The sequence below is a fragment of the Numenius arquata genome, chromosome 13 (genome assembly GCF_964106895.1).
Source record: "Numenius arquata chromosome 13, bNumArq3.hap1.1, whole genome shotgun sequence".
NCBI classification, from domain to species: domain Eukaryota; kingdom Metazoa; phylum Chordata; class Aves; order Charadriiformes; family Scolopacidae; genus Numenius; species Numenius arquata.
Window position 1 is genome coordinate 14,829,805 of NC_133588.1, and position 27,479 is coordinate 14,857,283.

At 42.8% G+C, this 27,479-nt stretch overlaps 1 protein-coding gene across 2 annotated transcripts; it reads right to left on the minus strand.

The window, feature by feature from the left end:
* GAN (gigaxonin) lies at nt 1–27,479 on the minus strand. Of its 2 annotated transcripts, none has more exons than XM_074158041.1 (11): nt 27,287–27,479; nt 13,601–13,715; nt 12,377–12,727; nt 11,571–11,788; nt 10,510–10,631; nt 9,910–10,022; nt 8,765–8,914; nt 8,327–8,463; nt 7,681–7,809; nt 1,297–1,406; nt 1–531 (listed from the first exon to the last, which is right to left on the minus strand). In XM_074158041.1, exons 1-11 carry the CDS (start codon nt 27,451–27,453, stop codon nt 350–352), a joined length of 1,794 nt encoding a protein of 597 aa, XP_074014142.1. In that variant the 5' UTR covers nt 27,454–27,479; the 3' UTR covers nt 1–349. The 2 variants fall into 2 exon arrangements, with proteins under 2 accessions (XP_074014142.1, XP_074014140.1); XM_074158039.1 differs by having other exon boundaries at nt 13,601–13,742; nt 27,287–27,453.

Genomic DNA, 27,479 nt, shown 5'->3' on the forward strand with positions numbered 1-27,479 from the left:
TCAATAAGCTTCGCCAAAGGAATACCAATTCCCACCACTTTCAGACACAAAAAACCTCCTTCGATAACAGGGTTTAAACTCCAAATGGTTACGACTGAAGGTGTTTCCTTGATCCCCCCTTTTATTTTCCCCCCTCTCTTCTTTTTAATGTATACTTAAGTTATTTGTTCCCGAAACAAGAACTGAGACTCAAGCTTTTTAAGCGTTTAAAACAAAAACAGTTACCATACCAAAGCACAGCATACAGTGTAAGTTTCAGCTGTAATTTCTCAGCTTTTCCTTTATATAGAGCTAGATTATGGTGGACTGCGCAGAATTCTTCCAGTCTCCTCCACTGTCAGCACACGGGTCACGGAGAAGGTACGCGAATGCGGAATAATCCTTGTTGAAGCTGCAGTCGAAAGAGCTTGCAGTTTGCGATCCGCAAAGCCGCGCAGCCGGTACGGCGAAGGTCCGATGGAAACAGGGGTTTGGTGCGCTGCCAGGTTCCCGTGCTCCTTTTAAATTCTCTAACATAGTCGTAATTGGTACCTGAATTCACACACGCACAAAGAAAAAAAAAAAAAAAAGAAAAAAAAGAAAAAGAGAAGATAAATTGCCTAAAACATACTGTAGCTATCACCACATTTAACCTCTAATAAGGCAAATACGCGAACAAGAGCGTGCACCGAAATCACAGATCAATTTCTGGATGTATGGTTGAAATTGTCAAGATGAAACTACTACGACGTCTCTGATCTACTGAAACCCACCACATCGGGGATTCTGCTCTTCCCTATTTTGTAGACAGCCCTGTTACACGCTCCCAGATGTACGTGGCCATCAAACCATGCAGACTTCCACGGGTTTTTCACAGTACGTGGCCAGATGCTGAAGAATATGTTTGTTAGTACACATTTATCCAGTCGGGATTTAGAGCCATAGGAACCACCGGACAGTGTCCCCAAAATGCTTATTGCTGCGAAGGTGGGAGGAACGACCTCAGGCGCTACCATTTTTTCTTATATTTAGACAAATGCAGTAACATACTCTTAGGCTTGATCTCTCCTGATCCTCAAACTGCTCATCAACCAAATGCTTATGGCATTGAATTTGTTTCCGAAGAGCTCCGACGTACAAACCCAACCCGTACATTTCTGTATGTCCAAGCAGAATAATACCCCTGAAGACAACAGTAACTTAACAGAACATAGCGCCAGCCTTTTATTCTAAAAAAAAATCTGGTCTCGTTAGTGCCACATATATAAAAGACTGGAAGACGACAAGCAACAGGAGGTTATTAGTTCCGATTCTGACCTGTATCGAGATCCCCAATCACATATATGCTGGCTCCAATGGGCACAGCTCCGTACACGAAGGAAGAACTAGTTGGGATACATAGGTTCTGGTCATTTAGATAAATCCACCTGTAAAAATAATAATAAAAGCCCATGATATGCAACTTTTATTGAGCAAATTTAAATAATTCCAGGTCCCATTTATCTGTGTCAGCATCCTCTCTGGTTCTGAACCAAATTCCTACAAAACGCTGCCGCGCTTTAGCGGATGCTGTCACAGTTGCTATTTATAGACCCTGAAGACATACAAATCAATGCTGTTTTAGGTGACTGCTCCCAGATCTCTTATTGAATAATTCACAGAGAACAGAAAAGTTTGGAAAACCTTTTGGGATGAAAAGCATCCCATGTATTTTCATGACCATACCTGGTCAATTTGAGGGAAAAAAGTCGGGAAATATCCTCACGGATACCGCTGACCTTTGAAAATTCTGCATTATCTTAACTCATGATTCAGAAGAAAGCGTCTCCTCTGGCACTGAAGGAGAGGCTGCTACGTATCAATTATCTTGGAGAGAGAGAGATTATCAATTTTTAAAGGCCAAATGAAAGGATTAGCTGCCCGTTATTTTGTCTGCACTATACAGTGGAGGCTTAAGATTCTGCAGAAAGGAAGGGAATGGCCTGTAGCTGTCACAGAGGAGGACGGATGAACTGAGAACAGAGAAAAGGAGAAGTTCTCTACACTGATTCAGAAACTGCGTTACAGAGCAAAACCCCCTTCACTGTACTTCATCAGCTTCCTCTCCTTACTGTGGGAAGAGGACACAGTCAGTGTTTTCACGGCTTTTTAGCACCAAGTTACCTACAATTACGAAAACTGAATAAATGGCAGAGAAATGCAGGAGGAAGACTGCAATTTCTTTCTTTTTTTTTTTTTTATTTTTTTATAGTGAATACAGGACCATGTTGAAGAAGGGAAAAAAACGAAGTCTGGCGAGTTCAGTCTTGAGCTGGGAAAACACGTGAACTTCAGGGGTTTGTCTGCACCACATATTCAAGGTTTGGGGGCTTAAAACAAAAAAACCCACAACACCGTGTGACCCAAGCATTTTCCTACCGCACATCAAGAAAGGACAGTATTACAGTATCTATGAGTTGCTTGTGAAAAATTCATTCTCAACCTTTCTCAACACATATACTTTAAAAAACAAGCACAACTTTTCAGGAACGCTTACAGCGAGCAGCTTTAGCAGTTAAAACTAGGAAGGAACAAAGACAGGAAGGGCAGAGGGTCACGTTTCATCACAGTTTGACTAAGCTCCAGCTTAATGTGGGCTGCGCCTGCTGTTTGAGCAGTATGGAAAAAACACCACGACAAAAAAAATTCACAATCTTCAGGAATTGGAACATAACTCTTGCGTACTTCCCCGGACGGCTCCACTCAAACCGAACCCGAGTAGCAGGGGAGAAGGCATGAACCTCTATAACCATAGATAGAAATAATTGCTCTGAAACTGAAATGTTGCCACTCAAATTGAAAAAAGCGGAAGGGATCCCCATTTTTTTCAGTCTTAAAGAGATATAAACAAAAAAAAAGTTCATCCACACTGCTGTAATTAACAAGCAGGATGGTTAACTGTTTTATTTCCAAGTGGGAGGCAAACAGAGACAAGATACAGAACCAACATATTCCAGATGCATCACCTCAAGCTCACACCAGCTGTGAAAGGAAGCCTACAACTGAAAGAAAACCTTCTCCGTGTCCCTCCCATCCCTCATCTGACAGCGCTATCAGTCAGCCAGTCAGTTTTCTCATTGCATTTGCATAAGCACTTTCTTTTAATGAAATTCCCACACACCGAACGGAGAGTCTTCCCAATCACACACACACGGTTACAAGATCATTTAGTTTGCTATTTACCTGCTGCTGAAAGCATTTCCCTTTTTTTACGATGTTCCAGCAGCAAAAAGAATATTCTTAAGGAGTTTTTACCAAGTCTTGCTTCTGAACAAGTATCTCCCACTTTTGTCCCCCTCAATACCTGCAAATTGTGACAATGTGTTTGAATGGGGAGCTGGTGAAGAGGAGGAGGAAAACCTACCCCAGCTACAGACCACCAGGGAAAGGCGGCAGCGGGTGTACTCAAGGACACAGCTCCACCGGCAGCTCTTGCCAAGTATCCTGAAGCCAATTCGTGCTCCAATAAATATTTCCAAATATCCACAATAAAAAGGAATGAAAACCCCAGCGCGTACAGACATCATCCCATTCTCCACACTCCTACGTGATGCGTATTATAAATTACAAACTCTGGCAGAAGGAAGGACTGACCCATCAAGGTCTTCAATACGTAGTTAAGATTTCCTGCTTTTTATGGAGTAGACCAACAAGCGATCGCTGAGTGAAGGATATCCTTACATCTCCATCACTCTCACATTTTTTTAGATCTATTTTTAGCTTGATCGATATTATGAAAAACAGGATACCATGCACACAAAGCTCAATCTATAGCCTTTGGGAGAAAAAAAAAAATCTACATCCTGAAAAAAAACTGCAGTCTGACGCACGTATTTTCTATCCCCGGTTCACTTAAATTTACTCATGTACATGACTCTAAATTTAGACAGGCTGACAAAACATTCATCAATTGAAAAAAATCTCAGTTACAGAAGTACTTCAAATATGAGAATTATTTTCTACATTAACCTGTCCACCTTTAATGTGTATGCTACTATTCTGTCTCACTTCATTTATTTTATTACTTGTTTATACAGTATAGCTTAACAGGACTCTCAATGTTTATTTTTTGGCTAGTGTGAGGATCTCAGCATATTCCTGGTCTTTAGAAAAGTCTGCGTCATGGTTAAGAATAACAGTTTTGAAAGACTGTGCACTGTGAGTTATCCTGGAGTAAGTTACTGTCAAAGTAAGCAATATTAAACAAGTTAAACTTCAGTCCTTTAATCCAATTCAAGCCAAAATTATGCTGGTTTATATGAATTAATATGTTTATACGCTGATGTAAGTACATACTTAGACATACACACTTAGCAAAGCCCGTAACTCGGATCCTCTTGGACTCTGGATGCCAGGGATGATGGTAGATCCCGCATTCCCAGCTAATGAGGGCTGAGGCACACGAACAATTGTGCAGGTCACACACGTGTGCATCGCTGCACGTACCTGTAAACCAACAATGTCTGATGCCTGAACTCACAGTACAAACAATTCTTTCCATTCAAAAAGAAAGTGCACAGGATGGAGTTCTGCACTTACCTAAAAACAGCTGGAGAAGTCTGTAGCTCAGAAGGAATTATGCAATACCAATATGCAACCATTAAAAAAACCACTATGAACTTTGGTTTGAGACTGCTAGGATTTATATGCTGTGCTTTTGACCCACTGCTGCTAAACGATCTTGCTAACATATTCCTCCTTCCTACAGATCTCTCTTATCCCAACACTTTTGGACTTCTGTCAATAATATACACATACACTGTCAATGTGATATTTCAGCTTTGACAGTTCCGGCACCATTCTTTCACTGTCACTACAAAAAGAATATGCGCTGTGGAGTCTGAAGGTGCTTATATCCTATGCTTCACGATGACTTTTTGAAGCTGCTGGTTTGAAAAGGACTAATTACCTTTACTTGTTTCAGAAACTATTGCTGAGGAAATCAACGGGCTTATCAATTATAAATGAATCGCCTTGTAGCAACGGCACAATGTTTAAGATGAAGAATCAATCTTTGTATGTATCACATTAACTATGCACTAAGGAACCGAAAGAGGGATATTGTCCACCTGTGATAAAATCCGTAGCATCACTGATGCTTTACTCTTGAGTAACGATGCACAGCGGAGCACGGTACCCACTGCAAGTGGAATTCCTTAGCTAATCAAACACACATGTCGGTATTTAGCATAAGGTTTTCACAGACTTAAGAGAAGCATATTATTTAAGCTTTTGTCCTTCAGTGAAAATAAAGTGATTTAGATTCGTTTTCTGCAATTTCTGAATCAGCCCAGGAAATAACCCCTGCAGGTTTTCCAGAGAGTCAACTCGCCTTCATTCAGTATTCATCTGATATTTGTGAAACAATAGTACAATGAAATTATGATAATTTTCCAGATTCAATCTTACTTCAAAGTGAGTACCTGACAACAAAGTATTTTGTCTCAGTATTTGGCAGGCAGAAATATTTGCCAACTGCATTTTGAAGTCCCTTTGTGGCTATTTTATCCCTTTCCCACACGGGTACAACCGCTCAGGTCTCACAGTCACTGCCACAGCCCCCCCGAAAGGCACCCATCCCGCACAGCACCCCGAGGGTACCGAAACCAGGGGTAACTGTTGGACCCCATGGGCCGAAGTGCCAGAACATAACACAGTGACACTGCACCCTCTTCTGGCCACAACACCCCGTCTGCCTCCCGGGGCTGGATCCGGGGCTTCTGACACCAGGGAGCAGAGACCCAAAACCCCAGCCAGCAGCCCCCGCTGCCAAAGCGGCAGCGGCCATCGTCCCCAACTCCACTGCCCTCCATCTCCAAAGGAAAACACACAACCTGTGAACCACCCACAGCGCAAGCACACGTTTATGCAGAGTTAAATTACCAAGCTTAAATTCTGTGCCGTGGCAGAGCAGAGAGGCAAAGTCTGAGTATCTCAGTGGCCCTCGACACGTGCCTCCCCCAGCAATTCAAGATTCAGATTAGCGGCTGCTGCCTCATCTTCCTCTGGGCCAGCAGAGCCCTCCTGCCACACACACAACATATGGGGGGCTAGAACAGGACCAGAAACAACTGGACTTTTATTATCATTTTACTTGAAACCTATAAAACGCCTCTGGGATGCCACCAAGCGAAGACACAAATATACACACTAGGAATATCGCCGGGCAGGCATCTGTGCTGCAGTCAGCAGGTGGCACCAAGGTCTCACCTGCAGCACCCATGCTGGAACCACCCAGCTTTTTCAAACTCCACTTTAGGAAAGCTCAACCTGTATCAACCAGTGAAACGTGTTTACAGTCGCTGGTGGGGAATGATGAGCTGCTATATACCACCTTTTGAAGAACAGGATCAGCCCAGAAATATTTCAGGTAAATCAACTAAAAATAGCAAGTAGGAGATCAGGGAGCACTTCTTTGCAGAATTCTTTCCCTTTCAAAGGCCTCTTGAGAAATAAGTTAATGAGCTTTTAGCATGCCTCCACACCCCCACAGAGCTAGAAAACGTTAGAGAGCATCAGCAGCAATAGCCCTTCGTATCTGTCTGCTTCCTATAACCACCTTAAAGAATGCTTCTTCTCCAGCTTCATTTGATTCTAGCTAGTTTAGACATCACTTTGAACAACACAGAAGACCTCTTCGTACTGAAACTAAAGTCTCTTTACATCCCCATCTTGCAAGAAAATTATATAACGAACTTCCACCTATTATTCTATTTTTGCATGATTTTCTACAGGCCACTGTCATAAATCAGTCCTGATCTTGTAATACAGATGTGTTAATCTCCTCCACTGTCAACAAGCCTTGAAACATCTGACCACAGTGACTTCTTTCAATTTAGTTTATAAAAAAAAAAAAAAGATACTCATCCAATTTATAGTTATATGCAAGGAAAAAAAACACCAGAGGAACCATTGTTGGTTATACCTGGAGAATAAGGTGACTATACACAAAAATTCTGTCTAACCTAACATTTCGAATAGTTACCACATGCAGTAAGGTGGATTCCAATACCAGAGCCAAGAGATAACAAACGAAGTCATCAGAAGCAGATTCAAAACAAACAGAAGATTAGCCATGCACAGTGTGCTGAGGTGGCTGTGGAATGTATAGCATCCATAGTGTCTTTCCTGTGGCAAAAGCCTACAGGGGTTCAAAAAGCAATCAGCTATAAATGCCTGGAAAAAAAGCGCATGAAATTTCTTATTTCTAACTTAGGAATTTCTGATGCTGCAAATCCGGGAACTAGGACTAGATGATGGAGAAGTATCCCTGTACATACCTACACTCCTCCACAAGCACTCACAAGGAGCCGAGGACATGGGTAGGGGTGAGGGGCAGCAGTACCCTGCACCTCGGGCAATTGCAGGGTGCAGGGGAGGAACCAGGCAAACTCCCTGTGTCACCAAGGTGTTTCTCCTGCGCAGGGGCACTAAAGACTGACGTGGTGGCCAAGGCTTTAGCCTTAGCATCTTAGAGGGACAGGCACTGAAGCAGATGGACCTTTGGTAACAGCCATACTGGATCATAAAAGGTAAAATGAGCAACAGAGATGCATGGCACAGATATAATTATGCTTTGAAGTGCTGGAGCAAGGAGGGGAGAACAGACAGGTTGAGTGTGTAAGGCACTAATTCCCAACATTTACAGATGCAGCTGGTTACCTTTTAAACTCATCGTGATAGAATTCAGATTTGCACGTCACCATCTCACTGGCTTGACTGTCATCACGACTCCTGACCCCGCCAAATACATAAAGCTCAGAGGCAACTCCACAGGCCACTGCCCCAAATCTGAGAATCCAAATGAGAAAAAAAAAAGAATATTAAAATATATCAAAACCATTTCACATATCCTTCTGAACTTTCTCCATTTTGTTTACATTTTTAAAATTCATATATACACACACACCCTCTTATATGCTCAACAAGATGAGGTAAGTCATGAATATGAACTGTAAGCACCTAATTCAGACCATGTAAAAGAACAAAACAGCAAAGTATTTATCTCAAAAAAATTCGGAAGTTCCAATTGAACTACAACTTCTGGTTTACATTTTGCATCGGAGAAAAATTGCTTGTAACATCAGGAGTCTATTTCTACAAAATTAATATTTATTGCTAGGATGCTTATCTTTACTCAGCCATATGTTAACCAGAGGCCACCAAGATTCAGAAAGACATAGTGAAATCCACAGGGCCTCTGACAATCCCTGAAGATGGCCATCACAGAAAGGAAAACTTCCTCTCATCAGGGAGTTAAAAAAAGGTGCACACAGCAATCTAGTTGCCCCCTTCCATTTTCACTCACCTCCGCTCTTTCAGAGGACAGATTGCCGTCCACTGCTGAGTCCTGGGGTCATAACACTCCACAGATTCAAAGAGTTTTCCATAGGAGCCACCACCCATTGCATAGATTTTCTTCTTCATAGCTGCATAGCAGCCAATCTTGTGGGAAAAAAGGAAAAGCACGTCTGAAATTACACACAAATGCACAGTATCGAGAGCTCAAAAGGTAACTATATACACATGTACACACGATTGCATTTGGGCTGCCTGCACCACGCCACGCATAAAAATTCTCGGCCACAGTTTTGTTTTGGCATATAAATAAAGAGCTGCTCTCTCTCATTCCATTTTGAGACTATTTGTTACAGCTTCTACTTGAAGCAAGAGGTTGGAAAAAAAAAAATATTAGCATTAAGTATTAAACAATAAGTAATGCGGTAACACAGGATGTAGTTCTTACCTTTCTAACCATGGTCAAGTCTGGCTGCTTGGTCCAGGTCCGGCTATAAATATCGTAGCTCTCCATAGAGATTAGCTCCCTCTCACCGTCCTCACCGCCCAGAATATACAGAATTCCATCAATCTCTACCACACCAAAATTATGTCGTGCCTAAGGAATATCAATAAAGTCAACACTGTAAAACATGAGCTGCCATTGTGAACAAATCAATACAATCTGGTTTTCAACATATCTGTCTGCAAAGTGATATTGGTATTACGTCTGGCTTTTGTTTTGTTTTTGAATGGTGAAGTCTTAAACTTCAGAATAATATTATTAATTTCTTCAACTAAACAAAACAAAGGGTATTCAAAAAAAGAGAGCGGCAAAAGCAAGAGAGACCCCACAGAAACCTAAGAAGAGAGCTTGGCCCTATATCAGTTTGCACAGCGGTGGTCTCCTCGATGGGCCCATGATCTGTGAAAAGGCAGCTCTTCTCCTTTGTGTGTAGGAGCACAGCTCCCCTCAGTCTTACTCACAGTAAGCAAGAAACTTAATGCATTGTAACTGCAAACGTGGCCAAAACTACAGGCTTTTGCCAACCACAAACTTTAATCCTGTGGCAAACAGCAATTTCTTAATAAACACCCTATGTTGATTTAAGAAGATAAAAACACAGGTGTTTTAAGGGTATACGTTTACAAATAATAAACTGTTACTTTTTGATGGAATGCAAATATGAAGAAGGAAACACTAACTCAAACCAAACAAATATAAATATCTCTCTGCAAGCCAAGTTCTGTAGGTTGGCAAGTTCTCCGTCCATCTTTTCTGCACAGTCCAACACCTTTGTCCATATAATAATTTTCTTGTGTACAACATGTTTTCAGAAGGCCAGTATATTCAGAATATTAAGTAATATTGTATGATTCCATGTGGAATTGCCAAAGTTTTGTAGTTTGGCTTTACAGCTAGCTCTTCACTAATTTTTTTTCCAGGTTCGGAAGTCATTATCAGACCACACGTAAAACAAGAGGATATAAACAGAAGAGAGGCTGTAGCACGATTTTGAATGTTTAAGATGCAAGTGACTGGAGATTCAGAACAGAAGGAACATTTTGCCAAAGTAAAAAAATCAAATCCCAACAGTTAGATAGCGATCTTGCCTCATTCATTGGTGGTAAGGAACTCCATGAATTGGTATCTGGATCATATTTCTCTCCAGAGCTTAGCGTTCCCTTGTTTTCATCCTGACCACCAAGCACAAATAAAAATCCTTCTGTAAAACAAAACGTAACGTGATCTTAAAAAGAGGATTCACACTTGGACACTGAGCAAGACACCGTGACCGGTGAGCTGTATCCTGGAACTCATTAAAAGATTCAGACCAGTCAGAGGCCAAACTCTGGGACTGGAGAAGGTAAAGCACATATTTATACCTGGACTCAAGTCTACCACTGTAGACCGTCTTCAACATATTCAGTGATGCAGCAGCTAGAGTTACTTAAAACATGAAATACTCCTGGAGAGACAGATGCAGCAGATTCCCACAAAATATTGCAGGAATAGTGATTTTAAGACACTCAGATGACAGGGATTTTCACAGAATAAAGTAATGTTTTGGGCAGACAAAGGGGAAGCATGAAATAACCCCAGTGCAGTCAATCTTTAAGAAAAAAAAAAATTATTATAAACCGTATCTCAGATTTTGAGGCACTGGTAAGTTTTCATAATATTGACTTTACAAATACAAAGTTCCCCTTTACCTGCTGACAATACTCCATGATTGATCCTTGGAATACTCATAGGAGCAAGTTCAATCCAGAGCTGTCTATTGGGGTCATAAAGAGGACACATACACCGCATCACTGAGGTTGGTTTCCGTGATCTGAACGCAGGGTGGGGAGGGAACAAACAAAAACAGAAAGACAAGACAAGAGTTTTACGAGTTCACTGCTAATACCTTGCGTCCAAAACTTGCTTGTTCATAATTTAATATATATTCATAAAATGTGGCATTTCCTTGACAAGGAGAAGGCCCCCAAACCAAATATGTGTAAATTTGTTTTTGTACAGACTTGAGACATAAAAAGCAGATGGGCTCCATTTGTACTGGATCTGCCTGTAACATTTTTTATGAAGGAACTTTGAACAAACTAAAAAGAACTGATAGAGAATATTAAAAATGTCTGAGGAAAGCCATCCACAAACTGACGTGCAACACGTTATTTGAGTATTTTATTACATTTCTATAAAGAGCAAATGTCTGAGCGCTAAACTTACTGAAACAGGACAAAACCCTCCCCTCTACTGCAAGGGGTACTCAAGAAAAGAAAGGGGTTATTGTGTGGAACAGGAATTTTCACCTGGCAACTCAGATGCACCAATAATGACTTTTTTTTTTGGAATCACAACTATTTCAAACAAAACAGTTAAAGCACACGTTCATTATTTTTAATAATTATTATAGATGTTTTTCAGATCATTAGAAAAGTGCTTCTCCAATGTTCTGTGCTTATTTTGAGTAAAGTCTATTCAGTTTAAAAAACAACAGCCAACACTTACTGAACAAACAACACGTCCTACTGTAAGTCTAAAGTACACGTTGAATGCCAGAAAGTTATCACAAAATAACTATTTATTGCTGAATCATTCACAAAGGCATTTATGGTGCGTCTGACCAACCTAAAAACAAACCCAAACGACAGAGTAATAAGCCCATTAGGCGCACATACTCTCCCCACGCTGTGTTTTCAGACGTGCCATGAATGCCAGACGCTTGTATTTTCACCAGCTGTGACGACCCACGATGCCACTTCATACTTACACTCGCTCCTCTCCCCCGACAGTCACAATACACTCTGAGTAGCCCCGGGGCTTGAAGGAGGCCAGCATGGCCTCCCCCTGCTGGGGCGGCGTGAGGGGGATATTGTTGCATTCCTTGACGATCTCCCGGACCAGCGGTTCGCTCATCATCTGCTCACGTAAATACGCCGCGTCTAAGCCCGAAACCCACACTGCGGACATGACATCCTTCATGTGAACCTACAGAAAGAGATAAATGCCAGAAAATCCCCCAAACTTCACAGAACAGCATTAAGGCACTCGTACATCCAGGTGCTTCTACATTTATCAAAACCTTAAAAGACTGTTTTTGGCTGGATGGGGCTTTGAGCAATGTGGTCTAGTGGGAGGTGTCCCTGCCCGTGGCAGGGGGTTGCAACGAGATGATCTTTAAGGTCCCTTCCAACCCGAACCGTTCTATGATATTTGAAACCAATAACGAAGTCTACAACACAACGTTATTAAGAAAATGCTTCAAGCATTCAAAGTTTCACTACAAATGTGCTACTTGCTTTCTCTCTACAAAAACAAGACTGTATCACCAAATGCCAAAAAGGTACTTTTTTTATTTAATGCCTCTTAAATAATAAAGACAGCAGATGATACATCATCAACACAGCTTTCACCCTTTTACCGCAATCCCGCTGTCTGCATTTTTGGCAAAATTCGACTAATTCTGTAAGTGCAAGATTAGCCTGAAGGAAATGTATCTATTTTAAGTTCCCACCGATTAGAATAAACACACCGATTTGGACCGCATTCAAAATATAAACATTTGGATGTCCTGACCTTTCTCGATTCTGAATCATGAGAGATCCACCTAATCACCGCTTCAAAGACGTATCGTTCGTTTCCGACATTGAGCTTTTCCATGGACAGCACTTCTTTCAGTTTTTGAGGAGTCAGTTCCAAGAATTCCTCTGTGCTGCTGACATCTCGAAAGTGAGTTTCCAGATACTCTGAGGCAAGGTAGTGAACATGATGCAAACAATAGTGCAGTGCAAAGTCCCGAATACCAATACAGTTCTCAGCAGCTATGCAACCTTCTAAAAACTCACAGCAGAGAGTTTTTAAGTCTGTAAGCAGCAGGAGATCAGCTGCCTGTACCACATCTTGGATAGTTTCTTCATTTAGCCTGATCTGCAAGAATTAATTTACAAGTTATAGCTACTATCACTCATTTAATTGTTTTATGACATGTCCGCATTCATTACAGTTATTCTCAGTGGCTGAAAAATGGAGTATTAATGCCAGTGTGAAAATTACAAGAAATTGATATGACCACTACACATTTATAAATTAACACAGGGATGGAAAGGCATATGCTTGACAGAAGGTGTTGAGCAGAATTTTGTGCCTGAAGTAACCATAAAATCACTCGTAATCTGGGAACGTAAAATGAATTTTTCTGCAATAAATAAATAGTTTTTTTTAAATGCATGCCCAGAAAAGAATTTCAAGCCATATCTGCCTTTTCTTTTTGTGCTGAAAGTTAAACTCGTTCAGCAGTCTCAATCTGCTTCCGGATAAACCGGAGACACCAACGTTAGTTCCTGCTAAGGCTACTGGCCCCAGGGTCTGAAGGGCCACGCTGTCAGCAACACAAGGCTGGAGAGGTGGGCACGAGGGTCGGTAAGGGAAGGTGCCCGATGCACAGTAATGTTCAGTGATGGGGTCTCAACCTCTATGCCATCAAACCAGTTCTTTTACAGCTGTCAAAGATGCCGCGTTTTAAAGCGGGTTACTGAAGGCAGCCACAAATTTTAATAGGAGCATTTGAGATTGACTCTCCCGGGGTCCCCCCCGGCTGCACGAGAAGAGCAGAGACAACTCCTGCAGAGCCAATTGCCTCCACTTCACGCGCACAGCCCCAGTGCCAGACATCGCTTCGCGGGAGTTTCATCACAAAGCTTTAAACCTCGATAGGTTTATCTTTCAGGATGACAGTGTTAAAACCCAGGTTATTTTGCCAAATAGTTCAATTTCCATCTAGTTTATTTTTTAATACCATACCTGCCCACTGAAGATGTAATCTAGTATCTCTTTCATGATATCAACAGATATCCCTTCAAGTTCAATCTTGTACGTTGAGCCATCATCCTTTGGGGGATTATAATTCAATTTTGTCCTAGGAGAGAAAAGAAGAAAATAAAAGCTCACAACTTGGGCGTTGCTTGCTCTCAGTTTTCTGAAGAAACAAATGCTGGCTATGGATCACTTGAGCTGTAACAGAGATGTTAAGCCCTAACAATACGACGTGAAAATTCTCTCTCTTGAATTAGCATGAAAAGGATACATGTATGGTCTCTAGGATTGCTCATCACATTTCCAAACTGAAGAAATATGTTAGCCTTGCAAACTACCCATGGCATCAAAGGGCCGAAGTAATTTTTTCCCAGCTCATTCATCACAAACGTTCAAAAACTTCACTCAGAACTTCAAACAGAACAGCACCTCTGCTGACAGATGAAGCATAACAATTTGCTTTGATAAAGGTGGGAAAAAACCCCAAAACAAAACAAAAACTTTACCGAGGAAAAAAAAATAATTACAGCAAGCAGATGTGATCAGAATATACACTGGCAGCACAAATATTTGGATTGCATTACCATTTTGTGTAGTTTACGATGTTATCAGCCTAATGCTATGCCTGGCTGTAAGGGAACTGTGTGCTCACAATTGTAGGAAACAGCCCATGCGGTGCTCAGCAGAGCTTTAAATATTCATCTGCATCAGTGGATGCTCCACTTATGAGCAATTTCTTTAAAAATACCAGGAACAGATTCATGTGCCCTTGAAAAGAATGGAGGGGGGTTGGGGGGAAAAGATGAGGAAATAATCGTAATAGAGCAGACAGGTTTGATTTGTTAGGACAAACACTTTTACCAGGAAAGACAACAAGTGTTCAAAAGGGAGCAGCGTCCACCGGTCCAGTGAAAACAACCACAAGGGCTAATAAAAGAGGATTTTGATCTTTTTTTCCATGCTTTAGGCAACCAACAAAAAATTATACAAAAGACCAGAAAACTTGTTTCACTGCCTCTCTCTGTGTGTATATATAGATACCTACGCCACAGCACATTTAAATAAGAGCCTTTAAAAACATTTTTATATTCATTTGGATATATTCTTAGCTAGAATTATTTTCTGAATGTGAAAAGCTCTGGCTTTGCTAAACTGAAAGTGTTGCAGTCCTCTGCTATTCACACTCACACTAAGTAAATACATAAATAGGACTTAGCTAAGGGCAGATTCTATTTCACTTACTCATATCAAAATAAATCTGTTTCTCACAAAATAAGATATAACTCACAGCAAATAAAATCCTAGTCTATAAGGGGCTATATTTAAGTGTGAATAAGGATGGTAATTTTAGCCCTGAAGTTAACAAAACTCATGGTCTTGTTTTCACATCGCTTTTCTATGTGGCAAGAGCCCCATTGCCGGGGGGGCAGAGCACGCGGGGAGACAAAGCTTCTCCGAGCACAGGCACGGCTGTACGGAGGTCTGAAGCTGAGCTGCTTCACCCTGGGTTTGTGCAGCACCTCGCACAAGTTATAATCCAAACAACAATATAACATGGATTAGGAAATTGTTTATTTCCTAACACTTGGTAGGAGATTAGAAAAATTAAGCCTGTTCTCTAAACAGTCTACGTAACGTCCAACAAAGCATGTGCTGCAATAGCTGACAAGTCGCAAATCGACGTCTGCTGAAAACTTTTGAAGCGAGTATTTAGCTCAAACCGTCCCGTACAACGCGCACCTCAACTCATGCCATCCTCGCCCATGTGGAACGTGCATTTTTCATGCCTACAACTCCAAACAAATGAAAGAGCACATACACAGTGGCACACGTTTTCAACTCATTCCCAGTGTCAAGGCTTCTTTACACACATTGTCAAGCCTGTCCAAACTACCTCAATCTCAGTTACGCCGACTACACTCAAGTTTTGGGTTTCCTGGTTTGTAGTGAAAGCTGCATCTTGTTTTCTAGGCTGAAACTGTGTTTTCTGTTAATTTAACATAAAACGTGTCAAGGTTTGCAACACCTGGCTTCCTCCACCAGAAGGAAAAGACAGTCAGACAGTACCTGTTTTTCATACATATCAGGTACCTGTGAGTGGCTGGTACGGTCAAATGGCATCTATACAGAGACTGGGTAAATCCAATGCACAGTGGGGTTTAACAAAGATGCAGGGCAATACAATAAACATGTTGCAAGGCAGCACTAATGGGGAGATTAGGGAAAGGACTAGCGCTATTTATCACTAACTTTCATCTTAGCATCACCTGTACACACCCAAGCTAAATCACCTCATTGCGTGGACTTTAGGCTGACGCCTTCTGCTAACAAGAAAGTGTTGTTCAGAGTTTTTGGGCCTTATCAGGCTAGATGTTCTAATTACCGTGTGCTTTTTCAGGCATCAACAGTTGCTAACCCAGAAAGAAACAAACCAACCACTGCTGCAAACCCAAAACACACACTCAAAGCGAAAAATAACTTTGAGGACAAATCGGTTGGTTATAAATATTTGTATGTGGGCAAATATTCACCTTATGCAAATGTATCCCTGTTCAGAGTAAGCTTTGTTCCTATCATCCCTCCTGAGAAGCAGTACTTGCATTCGTCACGCAACTTTAATTTGTTAGCTAATAAACTACTAGTGTATTTATTTTGGTACAAATATTTCTGAGCCATGACACGAGAACCATTCCCAAATGGCAGCTGGACGTACTCCTTGTCATTCACGTCAGGTACCGCAGGACGGCTGCTGGCTGTTGGGAGGGAAAAAACTGACGCTAGCAGATATTATAACCAGGTTTGGGGCTGGAAAAGTTAAAGACAGAAAATTGTGATTCTAATGTGGAAAGCAAGCTGAAGGAGGAGAAAGAAGTAGGAGGTACGTAAGCAGAGGGCAAGGAGCCATGGCTCCTCTTGCCTCACCCAGCATCCGCTGTTACCTGCGCCCACACCTCGCCAGCACACGGAGGTCTGGGCATCCTTGTCGTAACACGGCCAACAGACAGGAGGAGAGAGTTTCAAAACACGTTTGTTCCCACTTCAGAAAGACAGAGCGGACAACACCCGGTGAAATACTTAACCCTGGTCCTCTATCAAATTTCGCTTTAGAAAACCTGTTTCTAGCTATGCTTAAGCAGAGGTTTTCCAATCTGTCAATATCCCAGGAAGGAGGAGATGCTTTCTCTCCACCATGCTCATCCTTGTGGTGATTTATTCAGCCTATGATTTGTGTGGCAGAAAGCTGGAAGTGGCAATCAGCAATCCAAGGTGCAGAGACGTGCCCAGCTGCAGCATGGCTGCTTCCAACACACGTGTGTGAGAGCTTCCTGCTCCGGACAACATTCCTAATTACTTTAAAAGCACTCGAAGCTGCCAAACCACAGCAGAGAAGGCTTCCTCAGTCTTCCTTAGTTCAGCTGAAAGACCAGAACATCAAGATTTAGAAGGAAATAAAAACCCCCACAGCCAACCAGAAAACCCATTAGCTGTGAGCAGGGCACAGCTGGGATGCATACAGAGCTGGGGGAAACAAAACAAGGCAACTCCTTTGTCCTGTTTTCTTAAGTAATTTAATTTTGAGCAGCTTGACTCCATATATGTTTTAAAACAGTTATTTCCATTTTTTTCATTAAGATCATCCTTGTAAGTTGAAATTGTTTCCGGTAACATGAATAAAACGTTCTATAAACGCACAACATCCATCCCAACCTCTTGTACCGGGTCAGGGAAACTGCTTGGCACGTACTACACCTTGAGCAAGTGGCATAAGAACAACCGGGTTTATGTTGTGTTTTGATGTTGTGTGTCTGTGTGACAAATTTAGAATCTGCTCTTCCACATCACTTAAGGAATACAATCCTAATGAGTCATCTCAAATGACACTACATAAGGAAGAATGACAGAAAAAAATTCCAATACCTCTTCTGTATATCTAAGCAACAATTTAAGCAAGGTAAATCATTAAAATGAAAACAAGGGCTTAAGAACGAATGTTGATATTGTAGGAGTCACAGTTCACAGCTAATGGCACAAAACAGATTCAAATAATTAAAAAAAAACCCCAACCCAACAGATAAATTTAAGACTATCCACAGTCCTCGTTAAAATTAAGATGGCTCTTCCAACTTACCTCTCATTTTCAAAGAACAAAACAAAGAAAAATACATACTCATACTTCCAACCTTACAGCCAAGTCCCTGCGAGAGGACTGTTGTGGGACAGTTAAGATGCACGAGAAGCACATTGGAAAGGGTCCATGTGCCTGAAAACTTGTTTTTCCTGTGTTTTACCATTGACAGTTTACAGGAGAGGGGAAAAATAATCTAAGAAAACCCAACCAAGCAAAACAACAAACAAAATGAAACCCAAAACAAATAATTCAGGCTCCACATATAAAGCCTGCTTTCCTGAGTCAGACATAATTATGTGGGAATATTTTTTATCTTTAAAACCTCTGCCTTATTTGTGAACTGTTATGAAAAAAAAGATAACCCATGCATTTCTACAGCAGTGACACAAAGAGAACAACAGTCTAACTCCTGGAATCTCCTTTAATCCTCAGAGTGCTGGTGTATTGGTACCTAAACAGGTAAAGAAAACACCTTTCTGCAAAGACTGTGCCTTTGTAAATGAGAATGCTGTAGACCACGTTAACCTCAAGCAGGTTTGTGATATTTACTGTGAACAACAATCGGAAAATCTGGGAAACAAGAGACAGACGCTTTGGTTTTGATGCTTTGCAACACAAAAACTTTTACCTGTTCTCACGTCCTTGCACGACAAACAGCTCAGAGCACTGCCCTAGTTACACAGCTGTAGCAGGGTGTCAGGAACAAGGCTACAGGAGACAAGAGGGAAACACTGGTCTTTTGAAAGGAGCAGTCTTTCCAAATTAATGATTTTACCCCAGATCAACCGTAAGGGCTACTCTACACAAGCTTTGCCAATATTGCCACACTAGCAAACATTAGAGCAGCAAAGCCATCCTTCAAATCAAACAGTAATAAAACCGGGTTTAGCTGATATATCCTTTACCTGCACCAGTGTTTTGGCCTTCTCCAGAGAGCATTCGCATTTTAAAATGAAGTTATACCTCCAACAAACGTTTCCAGCAAAGACATGCACCAAACCTAAAACACGCTCACAAGGATGACTCAGTCCCAAAAATGACAAGCAAGTACTTTAAGATTTTGCATCAGTAAGGAGAAAACTTAAAAATTCTGCCTTTGATGCAAACATAAGGCCAATTTAGTCTCTTCCTGATCTGGACTTCCTTGTGTAGGTTTGAGTCTTTCAAGTACAACCTTTCCATGTTAACTCTAATTCAGTCCTGCTTAGGATTGAACGTTTTAACGGTGAAGTTTTTTCATTTGCCTGCCTTTATCCCTGCAACATTTTCTCCCATGAAGGCTGGTCTTTCTGCGTGAAAAAAAAACCACCTTAATAATCACATTATTAAAGAGGTCATATACAAAAAACATGATGCAGCAGTTCACTCCACCCACTGCCATGCTCCAAAAAGATATTTTACAACCAAATCAGAAGGTTTTCTTTCAGGTCGCACCCTGGCCTTTAGCAGCACACATAAAAGACGGGCTTCACCACACCCTGCGAAGGGTGCCAGCTCTCAGAGGATTTTGGCTGTGCCTCTCGTACCTCTCTCTTCTTCAGATTATCTGCAACTGCAACTTCAGGTCTACGGGCGAAGCAGTCCACCTAACAGCTCAGCACAAAAAACTGCCCGAGTTGTTCTGCTTGGTTTAAGGGAAACAACAAGTAGGAAAAACTTAGTTTTTTCATCTGTTGGAAAGTTAAAGTCAGGCAAAACCATAAGGTTTTCCTCCCTCCTCCATAAGGAGAGCAAAGCAATCCTTCAGCAGCAGCCCAGGGGACACGTGCAGGGCTCATTGGCTTTGCTCAATGAAGGGCTTGTTTACCCTGAAAATCTGAAGTTACTCTGACTACATTGAGCTCATCCAGAGCTAGATTGTAATCTAAATTGGAAATCTACCCTCAACCAGCACGTCCTGCCTAAACATGCGAGTTAGCCCTAAGTAGACAGAACACACACTTGACGAACACAGTCCTCGAGAATGGACTCTGGGACCTTCTCAGCAGCCGTTAAGTACCTGCCATTTCATTTTACTTTGGTTTTATTTTAGTCAAGCTGGAAAACAACCAACCGACTGTCCCAACTGAGCTTACAGATGAGTCAAATTACAAGCGCCACCGAAGAGCTGGCCGCTGGGCACCCATGGTTTGTGCCGTGCACCTCCTACGCAGCACGAAGCTCCGCTCGGCCTCGTCTCTGCGAGCAGCCCTGGTTCAGCAGGCAGCGGCTGCTCAGCCCTTCTCACGTGGAACACAGATCTATTATGTACCTTTCTGTATTAGAAATAGCTGCCACTGGACTTAGAAAGGTGGGTTTGGGGTTTTTTCTCTCTTTGTTTTTAAAAAGTGGGGAAAAAAATATCTAATTCCTGTTCCTCAGTGGGCAGCAGGCTAGCTCGCATGGAACGCTCAAAGCATTTCCTTAAGTAACTAAATCTGTATCATATTTATGCCATTTTTGTGCTGCAAATGACACCCAGGTTCACTCGCTAAATAGACGATTCATGAGATTTCCAGTCCACATCATTTGGAAATTTAGCCTTCTACTAAACAGCAGTGTCACACCTACTAGATAGCAAGTTGAGACTAGGACTTCCTTGGAAAAGCAAAGGAAAACATTTCTGGAATACAGTGTTAAACCAAGAAATGAATTGTATCTTACTTGAAAATATGTCTTCTTTCAAATTAACTCTGCTTTTAAACTTGTTTAAAATGCTTTTTTAGCAGGAGCAAGTACAGTACCATACCTATGCTGTTAAACTTAAGATTAAATATATTTAAGAAATGCAACGCTGTGTAGTGCGTCTCTAATAATCCAAACATCCCTGTGACTTACTGAAATTGTATTTGGAAAACACTAGTGAATCTGCTGAGAAAACCTGGATTAATCAGGTTTTTATACCTCACTTATCCTTATAGCACATGGGAGAAAAAGGCATCAGAGTCCGAGAAAGATTTTCACAGTCACTGGTAAGTATGAAGTCGGGTGAACAAAATTACAAGTGCATGAGTACTATCGTGGGACAGCTGGGAGACGTGACAAGCACTACGTTTCTTTGGGAATCCAAACGAGGGAGGCAGCAGAACTCCGGACACACCAGGAACTGGAAAACAAGGGGCCTGCAGGACTGTCACAACAAGTGATGATGCAGCCAGGAGGAAAAAGGAACCAAGAGCGTGGATTTCACCAGCACAAGAAGGAAGAGCCAAGAGTCTGCAATTGAGAGCACTAACCGTGTCCCTGAACAATAACAAGAGCTGTACCAGGCAGCTTAAAGTCGCTCAGGAGATGTAAACCACCGCGCCTGAGGACATAAACCAGCCACTAACTACATGGTATTAAGAACATATTTCCTTGATAGGCAACAGGCAATTTCAGAGCTGTCCGTAACAGTGATTTCTTTTTGTTTTCTTGGAAATACGAAGCAGTGGCATAGATATAACACCAGATACAAACAGGAGACTGGAGACTCCCCTATGTATAGGTAACGCTAAGCTGGTACACAGTACCAGGACAGAGAGAAAGCTTTGCACAATGTATGAAGTAAGAGGTCTGAACAGAGTCACGGAACAAATTCTTTAAAACCATGAGTTACTTTTCATATTTGCCACTCCACACGAGGAGGAAGTTCCTTTTGTAATTGCAGGTTCAAAGAAAAAAGAAAAACAAACAAAAACCAAAACACAAATCAAGAAGTCCAGACTCATCAACTCCAGATCTTTCTCCAGACACACCAGCACCTTCAGAACAGCCCTGTTCCAGCCACAAAATACCCTTTAAAGCGTTCAAGAGAAAATATTAATAAAAAAGGTTTCTTTTAATAAGAAAAGTTTTGCCAAACAAGGCAATTAATGCAGGTGTAAAGGCAAGCTACAGAGTATACATTACCCAGACATCCCAAGCAGCTCCATCCTGCCACACCTCCTTCCACCCCGACTCGCCTCTTACGCCAGGCACGCAGACGAACCGCGCGTCTCCAGATACAAAGAAAGGCCAAGAAGTTTCAACTAAAGTTCTCCTGCGTAAACAAGATGCTCTGATTTCCATTTCTCTCCTTGCCTGACGTGTAGGAGCGGCCCAACTTTATTTTCTTACTATTTTGAGCTGGGTAAGAGCCTTATTGCTTCCTCCCTTCAGGCCATCATTAGGGGCTTGTTGGAGCAGGAACATAATTAACAACTCCCCACTCAAGCCTGGTATAGCGATTTTTAAATCCCTTTTTAAGCCATCGGCTTTTAACATACCTGTGTCACTGTTGCCCCTCAACTACTTATCCAAACATAACACACATCCAAACACAAAAACAGCTTTAAAAGTCTGGAAACAAATCCTGGCCTGGTTTGTTCCTGACTTCCTACTGCCAGGGCAGCCTGTAAAGTTCCCAGGAAACTGCCAGAAACAAACTTCTCATAAAAAACCTTGCAGATGACATGGCTTTAGATGTCTGTTTGACAGAGGAGTTACCACGACGCTGCCCTGCGCGCCCAGCGAAGAGGGAGCAAGACCTGGCACAAGCACAGCGCGATTTGGCTCAACCAGAATCGGAGACCACAGGGTCCTGACAACCAAACACCTCCCAGCTTCAGCAGTGGCTTGTGTTCGTGATTTCAGTACCAGTCACAAATAGAAAAAGTTTTAAAACGCTATAAAAGCTGTCTATGAACGTCAATAAAAACCAAACGAGGATTAGGAAATAAGCATCAGAAGCTACTGAAACGCATTGGCTTCTACCTCCACTTGCTCTACACTATTTATTGTCTCACAAGGGCAACAAAACCTGCCCAGTCGCACCTTCTCGGTGCGCTGCAGAATAGAGGTCCTGCCCCACTTTTCACACTGGCACCTGGGGATGCTCACAGACACACTTACACACGGACAGCGTCTCAGCAGACCTCCTTCTCACCGTTCCTCGACAACTCAAAACGCTCCAAGTGCCAGAGACAGAGGAAAGGACAGGAGTTCAGTGACGGGGGACACATCCCACCACGTCTCCACAGAAGTCTATGTCGGCACTGGCAGAGAGGTTATGGTTTTGTGGCTCTGCAAGGGTCCTACAAGGCCTGCAACGTTTTAGGGATGTCAGAAGGTTGAACGGCACAAGTGAGAAGATAGAAATGCTGGCAGGTTATTTCCGACCAAAACCAATTTACAAGAAGTACAGCTATTTACATATAAACGGAAAATAATGTGAACTTAATTCTACATTTTTGTTTTTGTTTGGCTATATTATGCTCATCTGGAAAAAGATGGTCCATTACTGAGTTAGAAAAGCCTTGGGGAACATGTAGAATACATACGCCCATCCGTAATCTGTTCACACAGATGTGTGAAAACCAAACCCAAAACTTGCCGAGATAACAGAAAGGTCTTAATTTAACTTCTACTACAGCAGCACAATCCCTGCGTAACACCACTAAGATCATCTAAGAATTTGAGCTTAAGTACCCTCTTTGTTAAAGTAGTTCTCACATGCTCCCTGCGACACAGGCAAGCAGACAGCAAGCCAGCAAAATATTAGGAGCTGCAAGTTTCAGCTGGCCAGGAACGACTCATGCCAGGCAGTGACAGATCCATGCGGATGAGAACATCTGCTGCTGAGGATACCAGGAATACTTGGACCAAGTCTATCCTATTAAAGGTTTGTGAATATATGCTACAACTTACACCTAACTTACCAGTGCAAGCGTGGTTTATTCTGGTAAAAGCACTCCTACGGCACCATAATTTACACCAGGGTCACAAACTAAACAAATTAAACCAGGGCAATAGAACTGTACCTACATTAGGGCAATTGCCAGGACAGAATGTCCTAAAATCAGAGTGCAGCCTTCTGGCTGATTTGTTACAGAAGTGAAAATCAAGAGCTAACCTGGCTCGAATTTAACTTCTCTGGGATGCACACCACTTTGAGCCAAACCACACTTTATCCTGTGGCAGTCTCTTCCCGAGGAATCCTCCTTTTCTCAGGCTCAGGAACATACCACAAGATGTTAGAGATATGCAGGAAGACTTCTGGGGTTTGTAAATGACAAGATTTGCTCCAGGGGCACACAGAGGGATCAGATAAACCTGTACACATCTGGCAATTCTGTAGGAATTCACACAACCCCCCCAGACCTCACTGCCCTCAGAGAGCCGCAACCAACTTGGCACTGAGCAGCTGAGGCAAGATCTCAAAAAAAATCAAACTAGCACAAAAATTAAAAGTCTTACTGGTCCCACAGACTGAAAATTTATTCATGAAACGGGCGTTTGCTGTACTTGCAGAAGTTAGCCTATGGACAAGAAAGGCAGATGGGACCCATGACACCAGTAACACTTCTGTGCGTTTCTGCATCCCCTTCACATCTTTCCTCCTCTCCCCGCTGAAGCTGCCACTTTTGAGCTGCAGGGATAACCCAGTTGCCAAACACCTAGAGGGAAGCCACATCACTGCGATTTACAAGTGTCCTACTCATACCCAGTCAGCCAAACAGCTCCCATGCAAAACTAAAAAACAGGTAACGCTCCTCTCTCTGCGGCTGCACAAATCCTTCAGCAGGCACAGACTCCGCTCACACCCAACCACCCCCTCAAAGTCCAGGCCTACTTATTTTCCTACTCACACCCTGAACTAAGCACTCATGCAAACCCTACCTGGCTTCTGAACTCGCCCACCAACATGCCCACAGCCACAACACATAATGACACAGAGAACACCACACCAACTCCGACTTCCACTGCTTCACTGCTGAGTATGTTTCACATATCTACTCGTTTTTCTTCCAAGTTTTACTTGGGAAATTGGTTAATGGATTTTTCTGAGCTTTGTATTGGAATTTTTCAAATGAGAGCAACCCAAATCAATTGGCATTTGGAGACTGTAACAGCCTCTGATACCAGAGCATGCTTTGGAATCGTCTACCCTTAGAATAACAAGAACATAAAATTCTTGACTCTCCTACAGTATTTCTTTACATCAAAACCTACAACCCATCATTTTATTTGAAAATCCAGCACTCAAAAGAAATGGGACTTGCACAGAGTAGGTACAGGCTGGAGATCAATTTTATCTCCAGAAAGAGCCACTGAAACATTACTTTTGGCTGGAAATGAAATGCTCCAACATTGGCAACCTACCTGACCAGTTCTACCCACTGTGAAGAGCAGCTGGACTAAGAGAGAGATCCTGGAGTGACAAAAAGAGAGACAGGCAGCAAGTAAAAATTGGGCTCTGCAGAGGTACGGAATACAAACATGTTTCTTAATGTGCCCCACAAGAAATAGGTACATGTATTTTTGGTTCTTCACATTGTGCAAGCCTGAGGAGAAAAGGTGAGTAAGCTTAAAAACAAACAAAAAAAAGAACTTAATCATATTTATATATTAATGCATGTAACCTACTTTCACACATAGTTAATGAGTTCCTTCATGGGATTTGAACCTGAACAATTTTGAGTTTAAAAAAAACCACAACTCTAATGCCTACAAGTTTTATTGCTAATGTAGTTATGTCTGGCGCTCTTAACTCCTCATACGGGCTTAACTCACGTTTCCCTGGTACATTTTTCAGAGATGAACAAAGTGCTACACTTAAAGATGGAATTCTGTGAAAAGATACTTCTCCAGAGAATAATTTACAGTATCTTTTTAATTACGCAGCTTTTTTCACAGTACAAAATCGCACATTTCCTGTAAAGTCATCTTGCTGTTACAGTAGAACAGCCGTTTTTCCAACAATGTGACCTCTTTCCACCTAGAGCAATCCTTAATTTCAGATATGGCATACGGTCATCTGAAATATGATGACCAACGTCCTAAAAAGCATTCAGTCACTTTGAAGAGTATCGGATCAATGGCTCGTTTCAATTTCATTCCTTGATTTGCCTTTCTCCACAGTCTTCCAAAACTGTTTCTCAAGACAAGCAGTGAAAAAATTATTAGTACATAGGCTCCGGGATGTCTTTTTTGCAAATTCTTGCTGATCTTCCTTCTCTGTGAATTTTATTTCATTTTACATCTCAGCTCTAGTTCAGCCCACGCAGAGGACTGTTTCTTTAAGCCTGTCCACCATCAACACCTATTTAGAAATTACTCACCAACTTTACGTTCTATTTATGTTTACCTTACTTTTGTACTTGAGAATGTCAAAGTTGTACTGCAAGGGTCACCCACAATACCATATTGCCTACAAGCAGATGGTAATACGACGCTGAAGCAGGTTGCATTTTTTTTTGGAGAACAGCATACAGACCCCCCATCCCCACATCTTATGACACCTTCACAGAAATTTACAGCTGGAAGTAATGCCCACCCCTCACAAAAGTCTGCCTCAGATTTAGGATAATCCTGCCTTTAAGTGATACTAAAAGGTCTGCACCTACTTTGTGAACTAAGATGAACTTATTACCCGCAAATGATAGGACTTAAAAATAAAAACCCTTCGGAATTAACCACTTGTACGTTTCATTTACACGCAGATATTGTACCATAAAAATCCTATGACGGGTATATTCTTTCTACTTGATGTCACTGGACTCATCACCACTGAGTGCGACGGAAAAGAACCCAAAAGAAGGGTGTAGAGAGGTGGGGGTTGGTCTGTCCTCCCAAGTAACAGGCAATAGGACAAGAGGAAACTGCCTCAAGTTGCGCCAGGGGAGGTTTAGATTTGGATATTAGGAAAAATTTCTACACGAAAAGGGTTGTCAAGCATTGGAAGAGGCTGCCCAGGGAAGTGGTGGAATCACCATCCCTGGAGGCATTGAAAAGACAGGCAGATGTGGTGCTGAGGGACATGGGTTAGTGCTGGTTTTGTCAGTGTTGGGTTGATGGTTGGACTCGATGATCTGAAAGGTCCCTTCCAACCTGGACAATTCTATGATGGATTCCAAGTACACACTGCTGTCAGCGGCTGCAGCAGGACCTTCCACGAAATGGGTTTTGCTGGAGACACTCTCCAGGACACACTGTTCGCTGGGGACCTCGGGGACGGTGACAGCGGCAGTGCAGCTTGTCCTCCCCGGCTCTCACCACCCAACCGCAGGGCCCTGACACCCCGGCAGCGTCTCCGGTATTTTTCAGGGACAAGAGACGGGGGAGACAAACCAGATATTATTTTCAATTTAAAAGCTGATGTACTTCAGGATCCCTAACCACCACCTGGAGCCCTGGCTCGCTGAAAAACGTTCAGAAAAATCAGAAAATGACCCTGAAGCGCTGTCTCGGTGCGGCCGGCGGCGGCAAAGCCCGGCCCCCCGAGCCGGCAGCCGGTCCCCCCGATCCCGCAGCCGGTCCCCCCGATCCCGCAGCCGGCCCCCGCCTCAGCCCGCGGCCCGAGGGCCTCCCCGCACACCCCGAGAAGTTTATTTCCCCTGGGTCTCCCCGGGGCCGGACGGGCACCCCCCGGGGCGGGCAGGCCCGGCCCGGACTCTCGTCCTGAGGAGAAGCCGAGCCCGCTCCTTACGTAACCCTAACGGCCCGCGCCTCCCGCCCGGCCGCCACCCTGGGGGGGGGGTGTGGGGGGTGGGTTACGGGCCCGCTCCCGGCCCCGGCGGCCTCCCGCGCCGCCGCCCCGTCCGTACCTGATGTAGGGACTGGCGGCCGCCAGGATGTTCTTCTGCACCGGGATCTCCTCTCCTTCCAGCACCAGGTGCGCGTCGCAGAAGCGGCTCTCCTCACGGAAGGAGCTGAGGGCCCGCAGCAACCGCGCCGGGTGCTGAGGGTCCGACACGGCGCTAGGTCCCGACATGCTGCCGGGCCCCGCCGAGCCCAGCC